Consider the following 12,871-nt stretch of genomic DNA (forward strand, 5'->3'; position numbering starts at 1 on the left):
CAGTAAAATCATGGGATGACCCAGCTACTCAAGGGTTTGCCCAGTTACTCAAGGGATTGCCCAGTTAAAGGGATGGCCAAGTTACTCAAGGGATGGTCCAGGTACTCAAGGGATGGCCAAGTTAATCAAGGGATGGTCCAGGTACTCAAGGGATGGCCAAGTTAGTCAAGGGATGGCCCAGATACTCAAGGGACGACCCAGTTACTCAAGGGATGACCCAGTTACTCAAGGGATGGCCCAGTTACTCAAGGGATGACCCAGTTACTGAAGGTTTGGCCCTGTTACTCAAGGGATGGCCCAGTTACTCAAGGGATGACCCAGTTACTCGAGTGACCCAGTTACTCAAGGGATGGCCCAGTTACTCAAGGGATGGCCCAGATACTCAAGGGACGACCCAGTTACTCAAGGGATGACCCAGTTACTCAAGGGATGGCCCAGTTATTTAAGGGATGGCCCAGTTACTGAAGGTTTGGCCCAGCTACTCAAGGGATGGCCCAGATACTCAAGGGACGACCCAGTTACTCAAGGGATGACCCAGTTACTCAATGGATGACCCAGTTACTCAATGGACGACCCAGTTACTCAAGGGATGGCCCAGTTACTCAAGGTATGGCCAAGTTACTCAAGGGATAAAAAGTCTTTAATATTATGTTAACCATGTCAACCATGTTAACAGACAAAGCGAACTTACAAACAGTGTTGTCTCCTTTCCCAGCTGTCTCCTCTGTGATGAAATACATTGATGACATGTTGTTTGACTTCATATTGCATAATTCATCAATTCTTTTCTGAAAAACAAATGAAATATCAGTACTGGGTATCAGGAATCTGAACTATCAAGAAAAGTTCCTTACACCTGGATCATTAAAAGATCTCAAAATATATTTCACTAAACATACATAGCTGTCTCAATGCTGAATGGTCAATTTGTATTACTTCACACATACTATTACAGCAATAGTATTTTCCTTAAAGTGATACACGAACATGATGTCTAAATAGTCATTATCAGGGGAACTTCCACATTAAATAATCACGGGTGGTCCAGTCACTTAGATTCACTGTGAAGAGATGCTTCCCATTGGCACGCCAGAAACCAACGAATGTGGGTTCGAATCCTGGTTCGCCCGGATTATGTTTCTAGGTTTGTCAGCACCATACCCGTGCTTGTGGGTTTCAGCGGAGTGAGACCTGCATCACTTCGGGCTTTCCTCCCACACTATACTTACACTTCTCCTGGCTTGGTCTTGTGTTCACTGTCCAACTGTCATTTGTTTCATTTTGTTTTATTAGCGCCTCGCCCAATATTATTCTGCTCACTTAATATGATACCAGGTACAGCAACTAAAGACACCACCACAAATTTATTATGCCGAAATGCTTTCACTATTTGGTGTCTTTATTGCACATATCATGTCAAACTAAAAACTTCACAACAACAACCCTTAAGTTTAGGATCAAAGGGAGACTACTCTTCAAACCTCAGCATGCAAACCTTGTGGAAATATTTAACTATAGTCTTTATCAATAAAGTCACGAACGGGATTTTTGTTTAAAATATCTGTCCTTGCACATCACAATTAATTATATAAAAACACAAACAGTGTTGAATAACCAATGTACCAGAATTTGTATGTGAAATATATGAGGTGGATGTGTGAAAATCCAAGATGGCTGTTACTGGCATACAGTCTCACATTTGGTCAGTAACAACCATCTTATATTTTTAATGACGTATACGGGCTCGTGTGGTGTCTGTAGTTCTGCTCTCATGGGTCAATCTCACTTTGAGGCATAATAAAACAAGATATAAGTCAATCTAACGTCACTATGAAGTGGTGTACACAGGAATCATAGACTAAATGTTCAGTCGTCAAAGATAAGGCATTTCATATCAAACAAAACGTGAATTAATTCCCATTTTACACCAGGTTCTGTATTGCTTATGTCTAAAATTACACCTGGAACACAGGATGAAACAATCTGTACATTTATTTGACTGCAGTCTGAAGTGCAATCCACAGATCCAACTGACAGTTTTCTGCAAATGTACGCTTTGTATGACTGTCAAATTTTGGATTCGGCAAGGAAGTGAGTTGCCACTGTGCCAGCTTTAAACAAAATAGACAACAGGCCTCAAAGAGAAGCCGGGTCAACGGCTTGCACAAAATTAATAAATGCCCTGGGGCCACGTGCACAAAATGATCTTAGCGCTAAGACTATTTTAAGCCTGTGTTAAAGTATGGGAGTTAAGATCATCTTTGCGCTAAGATCGCTTTGTGCAAGTGGGCCCTGGTGTCTAATAGAGGAAATACAGATTGCACACTAAATCCCATTCTATTTTCAGTTGAACTGTGAGAATAATTTCAATTTAAAAAAATTTAATACAGGTACTAACTTTAAAACCAGACCTGAAAGTAAATGCAAACTGTCACCATACCCTAAACAAAAGTTCCTCCTTGGTTTTGGCACTGAACATGAGGATGACCTTGTTTGGGCACATGCTGCGTGTCGTCGCCATCTGCTGCAGATCATGAACGTGGCTCAGCATACTCATGAGGGGGTTGATCCCGACCCCACCCGCTACCAGCAGCAGGTTTGTGGGAGGCTCTTCGCCTGGCTGAGGGTCATAGAAGTAGTCGCCACCCACACGCAGGTCCACTTGAGCCCCCACCTTGCACTGGTAAACATGAGCCAAGCATACCGGTAGATGCATAAATAAATATTGGTATGTCAGACCGAAAACAGAATTAGTTCAATGGAAGTTTATTACACTGATACTGATTGGTAATTGCTAAATACAGACTCTGTACATAAATGATTAAATTGGATCATGTTGATCAGAATGTGCAATCAAGAGGAGATGTTTATGACCAATGACTCAGAATGCTTTGCATTTTTTAATAAGGCCATTGGCAGCCATATTTGATTTACGATCAAGATGCCTTGAATCGAACTGAGTACTACATAAGGTGATCGTCTCACAAAGTTTCAAGTCTCATGCCCTTTAAGTTTTTGCGAAGAAGATCTTTTTAATCTTATGTTTCCAAGTCAAAAATGGCTATCTGGCGGCCATATTGAAATTCCAGTTTTGATCCCTTGAAGACACTTAATCCCTTGAAGTAACACACATCCACACAAATTTCAGATGAATCCGTTGAGTCATTTCAGAAAAGAAGTCAAAATATAAAAAGTTTATGGCTGCCGCCAATGTCTGTTCATCACTGATAAAATTTCTGATCACTTTGATCAAAGATTAATCAGCAACTGACTTTTGTACTACCCAGTTAGTCCCACTGAGATAATGATAGAGTTATTCTGAAGACTGTTAGAATTTGAGGCTGATTTTTGGTGTTCTTATGTGTTATTCCTGTCCAGGCCAGTAAGATTTCAGGTTAGCTTCTACTGCTATGTATTAGTTTTTTAATTCATAAATTGAGAAATTATGTCACTTCCAAAGCTAAAAAAAATTCTGACCTTTGTATGCACCCAGTGTGCAGGTGGATGAGGGCTGCGTTTGACGGCCAGTTGCAGCATCCCGTCCCTATGTAGCAGACCCGGTGACGACCACATGGAGAAGCCCCCTACTGTATCTACACCAGGGATGTGGCTATCCACCCTGAACACAACACCATATCATGGTAAAAACAGTGTTAGCGACCCGGTGACGACCACATGGAGAAGCCCCCTACTGTATCTACACCAGGGATGTGGCTATCCACCCTGAACACAACACCATATCATGGTAAAAACAGTGTTAGCGACCCGGTGACGACCACATGGAGAAGCCCCCTACTGTATCTACACCAGGGATGTGGCTATCCACCCTGAACACAACACCATATCATGGTCAAAGACATTATAGGTGTGTAACAATATCAATATTCAAATATCCTGTGAGACCTGTAAAAAAGAGTTTACTATGTCAGTCAAAAGCTCTTTCCAAAAATGTCTTTTGGGGTAGCCTATTGGTTAACACATTCACCTTCCACATTGTAGACCCAGGTTTGATTCCCCAAATGAATACAATGTGTGAAGCCCATTTCTGGTGTCAACTACCCTTCAGATCCTGTTTAGTAGATGTTCTACCATCTTCCCGAGGCAAGGGAGTTAACTGACTTTAAAAGTCCAGTTTCCACCCTTGCCGAAATAGGCTGGAATTACTGGGCTCGAACGTCGTGCCACCAGTGGCTATTAGCAATTATATCCCTTCTAAGCCTCTCCTACCGTACGGACCAATCAGATTCCACCTCTCATATCACTTGCATTTGCTTCACACAAAATAGTGGCGCCCACTCAGGACGATCTGATTCATAATCAAGATCTATATTGTGATAAAACAGGTCTTACATAGCGAAATGCATCAAATCACGTGAGCACCTTGATTAAAAACATATCTGCTGACAACGAATTGGCGATGCACATGCTTTGCAAATCCTGCAATCGATCGAAATCTGCACGACAGTTTACGAACCAGATTTGGATTTCGGTGTGCGATTTTGATTGGACTATGCATAGACTTGTTAGTCCAGACAAAACGTAACTCCATAATACCAGCCTAGTTCGGCAAGGGTGGAAACTGGACTTTTATAGTCAGTTAACTCCTTTGCCTCGGGAAGATGATGTTCTACTAGATAATGTTGTTTTGTTTGGTCTGATGGCCACAGTCAGTCAGACAGGTTATTTCTACAAGAGTGTTGAATTTTCAAGTGAATATAGTTTGTTTGTTGGTTGGTTGGTTTGTTGTTTAACGCCACCCTCAGCAATATTCCAGCTATATAACTGTGGTCTGTAAATAATCGAGTCTGGACCAGACAATCCAGTGATTATTATGAGCATCGATCCAGGCAATTGGGATACGATGACATGCATCAATCAAGTCAGCGAGCCTGACCACCCGATCCCGTTAGTCGCCTCTTACGACAAGCATAGTTGCCTTTTACGGCAAGCATGGGTTGCTGAAGACTTATTCTACCCCGAATCTTCACAGGTTGAATACAATTTGTGATTTTCCTCTTGTACTGGTAGACACCTGATTTTACACAGAGATCCTCTTGCACTATTAGACACCTGATTTTACATAGAGATCCTCTTGTACTGGTAGACACCTGAGTTTACACTGAGCTCCTCTTGTACTGGTAGACACCTGAGTTTACACTGAGCTCCTCGTGTACTGGTAGACACCTGAGTTTACACTGAGCTCCTCTTGTACTGGTAGACACCTGAGTTTACACTGAGCTCCTCTTGTACTGGTAGACACCTGAGTTTACACTGAGCTCCTCGTGTACTGGTAGACACCTGATTTTACACTGAGTTACTCTTGTACTGGTAGACACCTGAGTTTACACTGAGCTCCTCTTGTACTGGTAGACACCTGAGTTTACACTGAGTTGCTCGTGTACTGGTAGACACCTGATTTTACACTGAGTTACTCTTGTACTGGTAGACACCTGATTTTTCACTGAGTTGCTCGTGTACTGGTAGACACCTGATTTGTTTGTTGACAGGTATATGATACTGCCGTGTGTCAAGCTCCGCGATAGGTGAGGGACTCTGGGATGTCTGCTGACCACACGTTAAGGACCTGCTGACAGTTTTATTACGAAACAAGATCCTTCTAGATGTGGACATTGTCTGTGAATGGCACTGGCATATACAGTTCAGGAATATACACTGACAAATCTCTTTCTGCAGACTGCTTTACACCAACTGACAATTGTTCAAGTGTTCAAGGTTAAGGGACTTTATAGGGGAGGGGGCCAGGTGAGATTGGGCTCATCAATGTATCTCACCCCCCCCCCACACACACACACACACACAACAAGCCATCACCACTGACCTGTATTAAAGCTGAAGTCCCTGATCACCAGTCCCTAGAGTGAGTGAGTGAGTTTGGTTTAACGCCGCTTTTAACAGTATTCCAGTTATATCGCGGCGTGTCAGCTTTATGTGGGAGGAAAGCCCGAAGTGATGCAGGTCTCAGACGTTTACCACTTCAGTGAAACCCACGAGCACGGGTATGGCTGACAAACCTAGAAACATAATCAGGGCGAACCGGGATTCGAACGCACAATCATAGGTTTCTGGCGTGCCCAAGGGACGCAACTCTGCACAGCGAATCGCGGCGCCTTAGACGACTGGGCCACCCGTGCCCCCTCCAGTCCCTAGATGTAAGTACTCTCCACTGACCTGCTTCACGCTGAAGTCCCTAATCATCAGTATCTAGATGTCAAGTACTCATCACTGACCTGCCTTCAAGCTGAAGTCCCTAATCACCAGTATCTAGATGTCAAGTACTCATCACTGACCTGCCTTCAAGCTGAAGTCCCTAATCATCAGTATCTAGATGTCAAGTACTCATCACTGACCTGCCTTCAAGCTGAAGTCCCTAATCACCAGTATCTAGATGTCAAGTTCTCATCACTGACCTGCCTTCAAGCTGAAGTCCCTAATCATCAGTCCCTAGATGTAGGTACTCATCACTGACCTGCCTTCAAGCTGAAGTCCCTAATCATCAGTCCCCGGATGTAGGTACTCACCACTGACCTGCCTTAAAGCTGAAGTCTTCATTATGGATCTTCAGGTCCAGACTTTTGACAGTGCTTGACTCGTCTTGGATGTTCATCACAGTGGCAGGAGACATCACCTGGGAATAAAAAGTACTGTGATAGACCTGCACCATCACGGGAATACATGAATCTATAAAAACAACATTTAGATTTGAATAAATGCAAGTCTTCCAATCAGCATTAGTGAATATTTTGTATTTTTAAATTTTTGAAGAGAGAAATGTATTGTGTAAGAAAATATTTCATAGATTATATGTTAGTCTTGTGCCATGAGTACATTGTCGCATTTGTTCAGAAACCATTCTTTTCTATTCTGAGTAAATATCAGTGTTAGAAATTGGCACTTGTCCTAGAGTCCTTGCCAAACTGAACAAGAGTTAAGGTATCCTAAGGACTAGTAGAAATTTGGAATTTTTAAAGGTCTTGCTATATGTTATCATTATAAGGACTAGTGGACTGAAAATGTTAGGTTCTACCGCTGATTAAACTGAAAAGTTGCCAATGAATTTACTCAACTTTCAACTAAGTCGATTACACAAACACTTCGTCCCCGAAAACATGTAAGTTTTATAGAAACAAACAACTCCATTAAAATTGAAAAGGAGCCCCAGTGAGATTCAGAATTGCTTCATTTGCGGCTACAGCAAGGACTAGCCGGAACGGAAAATAATGAGCAATGAATAGTGAAGCTGAAGACTTTACTTGGTCATGCATTGCAAATGCAGGTTTTGAAATTCCTTGTATTAAATAAAAGTGCCAATGAATGGTACTACTAAATTAACAATGGCAGGGTACTCGTGCCAAATTGACATGGTAAGAAATCACTGATTTTTCTCCCTTTTGATGATATTAACTATGTTTAGCCTGTGAGAAATGTACTACGCACATATAAACCTGACAAACACATGGAAAACCAATAATATATGGACATGCTAAATGAAGACATTAATAATATTATAATGTTTCTTTGAAACACACTGGTGGATCCAGAGGGAGGGTGCAGGGGTGTGTGCAGCCTTTCTTCATTTCTGACACCTTACATGGTAACTGCTCCCTCAGCCAAGTCACTACATGGTAACTGCTCCCTCAGCCAAGTCACATGTCAACTGTATCCTCAGCCAAGACACATGTCAACTGTATCCTCAGCCAAGACACATGTCAACTGTATCCTCAGCCAAGACACATGTCAACTGTATCCTCAGCCAAGACACATGTCAACTGTATCCTCAGCCAAGACACATGTCAACTGTATCCTCAGCCAAGACACATGTCAACTGTATCCTCAGCCAAGACACATGTCAACTGTATCCTCAGCCAAGACACATGTCAACTGTATCCTCAGCCAAGACACATGTCAACTGTATCCTCAGTGAAGTCACTACATGTTAACTGTACCCTCAGCCAAGTCACTACATGTTAACTGCTCCCTCAGCCAAGACACATGTCAACTGTATCCTCAGTGAAGTCACTACATGTTAACTGTACCCTCAGCCAAGTCACATGTTAACTGTACCCTCAGCCAAGACACATGTCAACTGTATCCTCAGCCAAGACACATGTCAACTGTATCCTCAGTGAAGTCACTACATGTTAACTGTACCCTCAGCCAAGTCACTACATGTTAACTGCTCCCTCAGCCAAGACACATGTCAACTGTATCATCAGTGAAGTCACTACATGTTAACTGTACCCTCAGCCAAGTCACATGTTAACTGTACCCTCAGCCAAGTCACATGTTAACTGCTCCCTCAGACAAGTCACTACATGTTAACTGTACCCTCAGCCAAGTCACATTTTAACTGCTCCCTCAGACAAGTCACTACATGTTAACTGTGCCCTCAGCCAAGTCACATGGTAACTGCTCCCTCAGACAAGTCACTACATGTTAACTGCTCCCTCAGACAAGTCACTACATGTTAAATGCACCCTCAGCCAAGTCACTACATGTTAACTGTACCCTCAGCCAAGTCACTACATGTTAACTGTACCCTCAGCCAAGTCACATGTTAACTGCTCCCTCAGACAAGTCACTACATGTTAACTGTACCCTCAGCCAAGTCACATGTTAACTGCTCCCTCAGACAAGTCACTACATGTTAATTGCTCCCTCAGACAAGTCACTACATTTTAAATGCACCCTCAGCCAAGTCACTACATGTTAACTGTACCCTCAGCCAAGTCACTACATGTTAACTGTACCCTCAGCCAAGTCAAATGTTAACTGCTCCCTCAGACAAGTCACTACATGTTAACTGTACCCTCAGCCAAGTCACTACATGTTAACTGTACCCTCAGCCAAGTCACTACATGTTAAATGCACCCTCAGCCAAGTCACTACATGTTAACTGTACCCTCAGCCAAGTCACTACATGTTAACTGTACCCTCAGCCAAGTCACATGTTAACTGCTCCCTCAGACAAGTCACTACATGTTAACTGCTCCCTCAGACAAGTCACTACATTTTAAATGCACCCTCAGCCAAGTCACTACATGTTAACTGTACCCTCAGCCAAGTCACTACATGTTAACTGTACCCTCAGCCAAGTCACATGGTAACTGCTCCCTCAGACAAGTCACTACATGTTAACTGCTCCCTCAGACAAGTCACTACATGTTAAATGCACCCTCAGCCAAGTCACTACATGTTAACTGTACCCTCAGCCAAGTCACATGTTAACTGTACCCTCAGCCAAGTCACATGTTAACTGCTCCCTCAGACAAGTCACTACATGTTAACTGTACCCTCAGCCAAGTCACATGGTAACTGCTCCCTCAGCCAAGTCACTACATATCAACTGCTCCCTCAGCCAAGTCACTACATGTTAACTGTACCCTCAGCCAAGTCACATGTTAACTGCTCCCTCAGACAAGTCACTACATGTTAACTGTACCCTCAGCCAAGTCACATGTTAACTGCTCCCTCAGACAAGTCACTACATGTTAATTGCTCCCTCAGACAAGTCACTACATGTTAACTGTACCCTCAGCCAAGTCACATGTTAACTGTTCCCTCAGACAAGTCACTACATGTTAACTGTACCCTCAGCCAAGTCACATGGTAACTGCTCCCTCAGACAAGTCACTACATGTTAAATGCACCCTCAGCCAAGTCACATGTTAACTGTACCCTCAGCCAAGTCACTACATGTTAACTGTACCCTCAGCCAAGTCACATGTTAACTGCTCCCTCAGACAAGTCCCTACATGTTAACTGTACCCTCAGCCAAGTCACATGTTAACTGCTCCCTCAGACAAGTCACTACATGTTAATTGCTCCCTCAGACAAGTCACTACATGTTAACTGTACCCTCAGCCAAGTCACATGGTAACTGCTCCCTCAGACAAGTCACTACATGTTAAATGCACCCTCAGCCAAGTCACTACATGTTAACTGTACCCTCAGCCAAGTCACTACATGTTAACTGTACCCTCAGCCAAGTCACATGTTAACTGCTCCCTCAGACAAGTCACTACATGTTAACTGCTCCCTCAGACAAGTCACTACATTTTAAATGCACCCTCAGCCAAGTCACTACATGTTAACTGTACCCTCAGCCAAGTCACTACATGTTAACTGTACCCTCAGCCAAGTCACATGTTAACTGCTCCCTCAGACAAGTCACTACATGTTAACTGTACCCTCAGCCAAGTCACTACATGTTAACTGTACCCTCAGCCAAGTCACATGTTAACTGCTCCCTCAGACAAGTCACTACATGTTAATTGCTCCCTCAGCCAAGTCACTACATGTTAATTGCTCCCTCAGCCAAGTCACTACATGTTAACTGTACCCTCAGCCAAGTCACATGTTAACTGTTCCCTCAGACAAGTCACTACATGTTAACTGTACCCTCAGCCAAGTCACATGGTAACTGCTCCCTCAGACAAGTCACTACATGTTAAATGCACCCTCAGCCAAGTCACTACATGTTAACTGTACCCTCAGCCAAGTCACTACATGTTAACTGTACCCTCAGCCAAGTCACATGTTAACTGCTCCCTCAGACAAGTCACTACATGTTAACTGCTCCCTCAGACAAGTCACTACATTTTAAATGCACCCTCAGCCAAGTCACTACATGTTAACTGTACCCTCAGCCAAGTCACTACATGTTAACTGTACCCTCAGCCAAGTCACATGGTAACTGCTCCCTCAGACAAGTCATTACATTTTAAATGCACCCTCAGCCAAGTCACTACATGTTAACTGTACCCTCAGCCAAGTCACATGTTAACTGTACCCTCAGCCAAGTCACATGTTAACTGTACCCTCAGCCAAGTCACATGTTAACTGCACCCTCAGCCAAGTCACTACATGTTAACTGCTCCCTGAGCCAAGTCACATGTTAACTGCACCCTCAGCCAAGTCACTACATGTTAACTGTACCCTTAGCCAAGTCACTACATGTTGACTGCACCCTCAGCCACGTCGCTTCATGTTAACTGCACCCTCTGACAAGTCACTACATGTTAAATGCACCCTCAGCCAAGTCACTACATGTTAACTGCACCCTCAGCCAAGTCACTACATGTTAACTGCGCCCTCAGCCAAGTCACTACATGTTAACTGCTCCCTCAGCCAAGTCACTACATGTTAACCGCACCCTCAGCCAAGTCACATGTTAACTGTACCCTCAGCCAAGTCACATGTTAACTGCACCCTCAGCAAAGTCACTACATGTTAAATGCAACCTCGGATAAGTCGCTTCATGTTAACTGCACCCTCAGCCAAGTCACTACATTTTAACTGTACCCTCGGACAAGTCACTACATGTTAACTGCACCTTTGGACAAATCACTACATGTTAACTGCACCCTCACTCAAGTCACATGTTAACTGCGCCCTCAGCCAAGTCACATTTTAACTGCACCCTCAGCCAAGTGACTTGTTGACATTAGTATTATGTGCACTCAATCCCCTTTAATATCTTCATCAGTGCCCTGTGTCACACTTGAAAACCCCCTCCCCACCTTTCTATCCCTGAAAAGGAATATAATATCACCATGATTACTAGGTTACTAATAATGACTTCGTAAGAAACAACCATTAGTAGCTGTTAACCAAAGTTAAGATGAGGCATTTTGAAATGGGGTTGAATGTCTCATTTAAAATTATTGCATCTATATGGAAATGTGTGTGTGTGTGTGTGTGTGTGTGTGTGTGTGTGTGTGTGCTTGTACTAGTTCAAAATCATGCCAGTTTTAAAGTGAAAGTCCACTGAGTATCATGCCGCAGTTTAACATGAATACCCCACTCAGACACAGTATACCTACTCCTAGCCAACCAGTCCTTGTTTTAGCCCCTTAATGTCGTGTGTCAGGAAGGAAAACAACAAGTACCATCTTTTATGACGAGGCTGGGGAGCCCGGAAACCCGTTCCACAAAGAGATCTTAGCGCTACGACTGTCGTAAGTCAGTGTTAAAGAATGGGAGTCACAATCGACGTATCGCTAAGATCGCTTGGTGGAATGGGGCCCTGGACCTTCCGCTCTATCCACTGCAAACTGAATATAGGTCCTAAGAAACCAATGGTGGTCGTAAGAGGCGACTAAATGAATCGGATGGTCAGGCTCAGTGCATTGGTTGATTCATGTCAACCAGTTTGTGTGGATCATTGCTTATGATGTCGCCCACAAGATTGCCTGGTCTCGACCTTGATTATTTATATATTGCTGAATGTGGCGTTAACAACAAACAAACAACTTGAGCAAATCACAAAATATGAAGTGTGGCCTAAGCTATAAGGTCTAAATACCACTGATATGCAGCATTTCAGATAGGTTCATTTTCCAGGACATTGTCATCTGTAGATTATTTTTCAAATTTGGGAGTGACATTGAAGATTGTCCTTTCAAAACATGATAAAATCATGATTATATGTTCTAATGCCATTTGCCTCCTGCAAAAATTCATCGATACACTGTCAATATCTTACGCAAATCCTCACTTTTTGTCTTGTATTGTCAGCTGTTCTCTGAAGATGGTCTGTAGTTGGTGTAGCGGATGACATCATTACATGTCGCTGTATTGTCTGCTTGTATCTACACCTGTCAAAGGACATACTAAACTGAATGACGCAGAACAGGACAAGTCAATATTTCATTATTGTCAAATGTTGCCCTATAGATCGAGACGCTAGTCATTGTTCGGTCAAGTTTTCTGAATCTTGATTGCTTTTTCAACCGAACTGATTCATAGCTACAGATAAGCTGCGTGTTTGCGTAAAATACCCCCCAAAACTATTCAAAACCGAATTACTTTCAATTAACTTGCATACAGAATCGCTTGCATTAAATTAAAA

General features: G+C 43.0%; 1 protein-coding gene across 2 annotated transcripts in view; it reads right to left on the reverse strand.

Annotated features, from left to right (window-relative positions):
* LOC124130840 (oxidoreductase NAD-binding domain-containing protein 1-like) overlaps positions 1–12,871 on the reverse strand; it is a 30,968-nt gene that overhangs the window by 17,302 nt on the left and 795 nt on the right. For both annotated transcript variants that reach the window (XM_048388398.1, XM_048388399.1), the window contains exons 2-6: positions 12,518–12,617; positions 6,540–6,646; positions 3,478–3,619; positions 2,441–2,680; positions 692–788 (exon numbers count right to left, since the gene is read on the reverse strand). In XM_048388398.1, coding sequence (XP_048244355.1) covers positions 692–788; positions 2,441–2,680; positions 3,478–3,619; positions 6,540–6,646; positions 12,518–12,617 — 686 coding nt within the window. The remainder of the gene's footprint in view (positions 1–691; positions 789–2,440; positions 2,681–3,477; positions 3,620–6,539; positions 6,647–12,517; positions 12,618–12,871) is intronic.

The sequence above is a fragment of the Haliotis rufescens genome, unplaced genomic scaffold (assembly GCF_023055435.1).
Source record: "Haliotis rufescens isolate VD_foot unplaced genomic scaffold, xgHalRufe1.0.p SCAF_10, whole genome shotgun sequence".
Classification (NCBI taxonomy): Eukaryota; Metazoa; Mollusca; class Gastropoda; order Lepetellida; family Haliotidae; genus Haliotis; species Haliotis rufescens.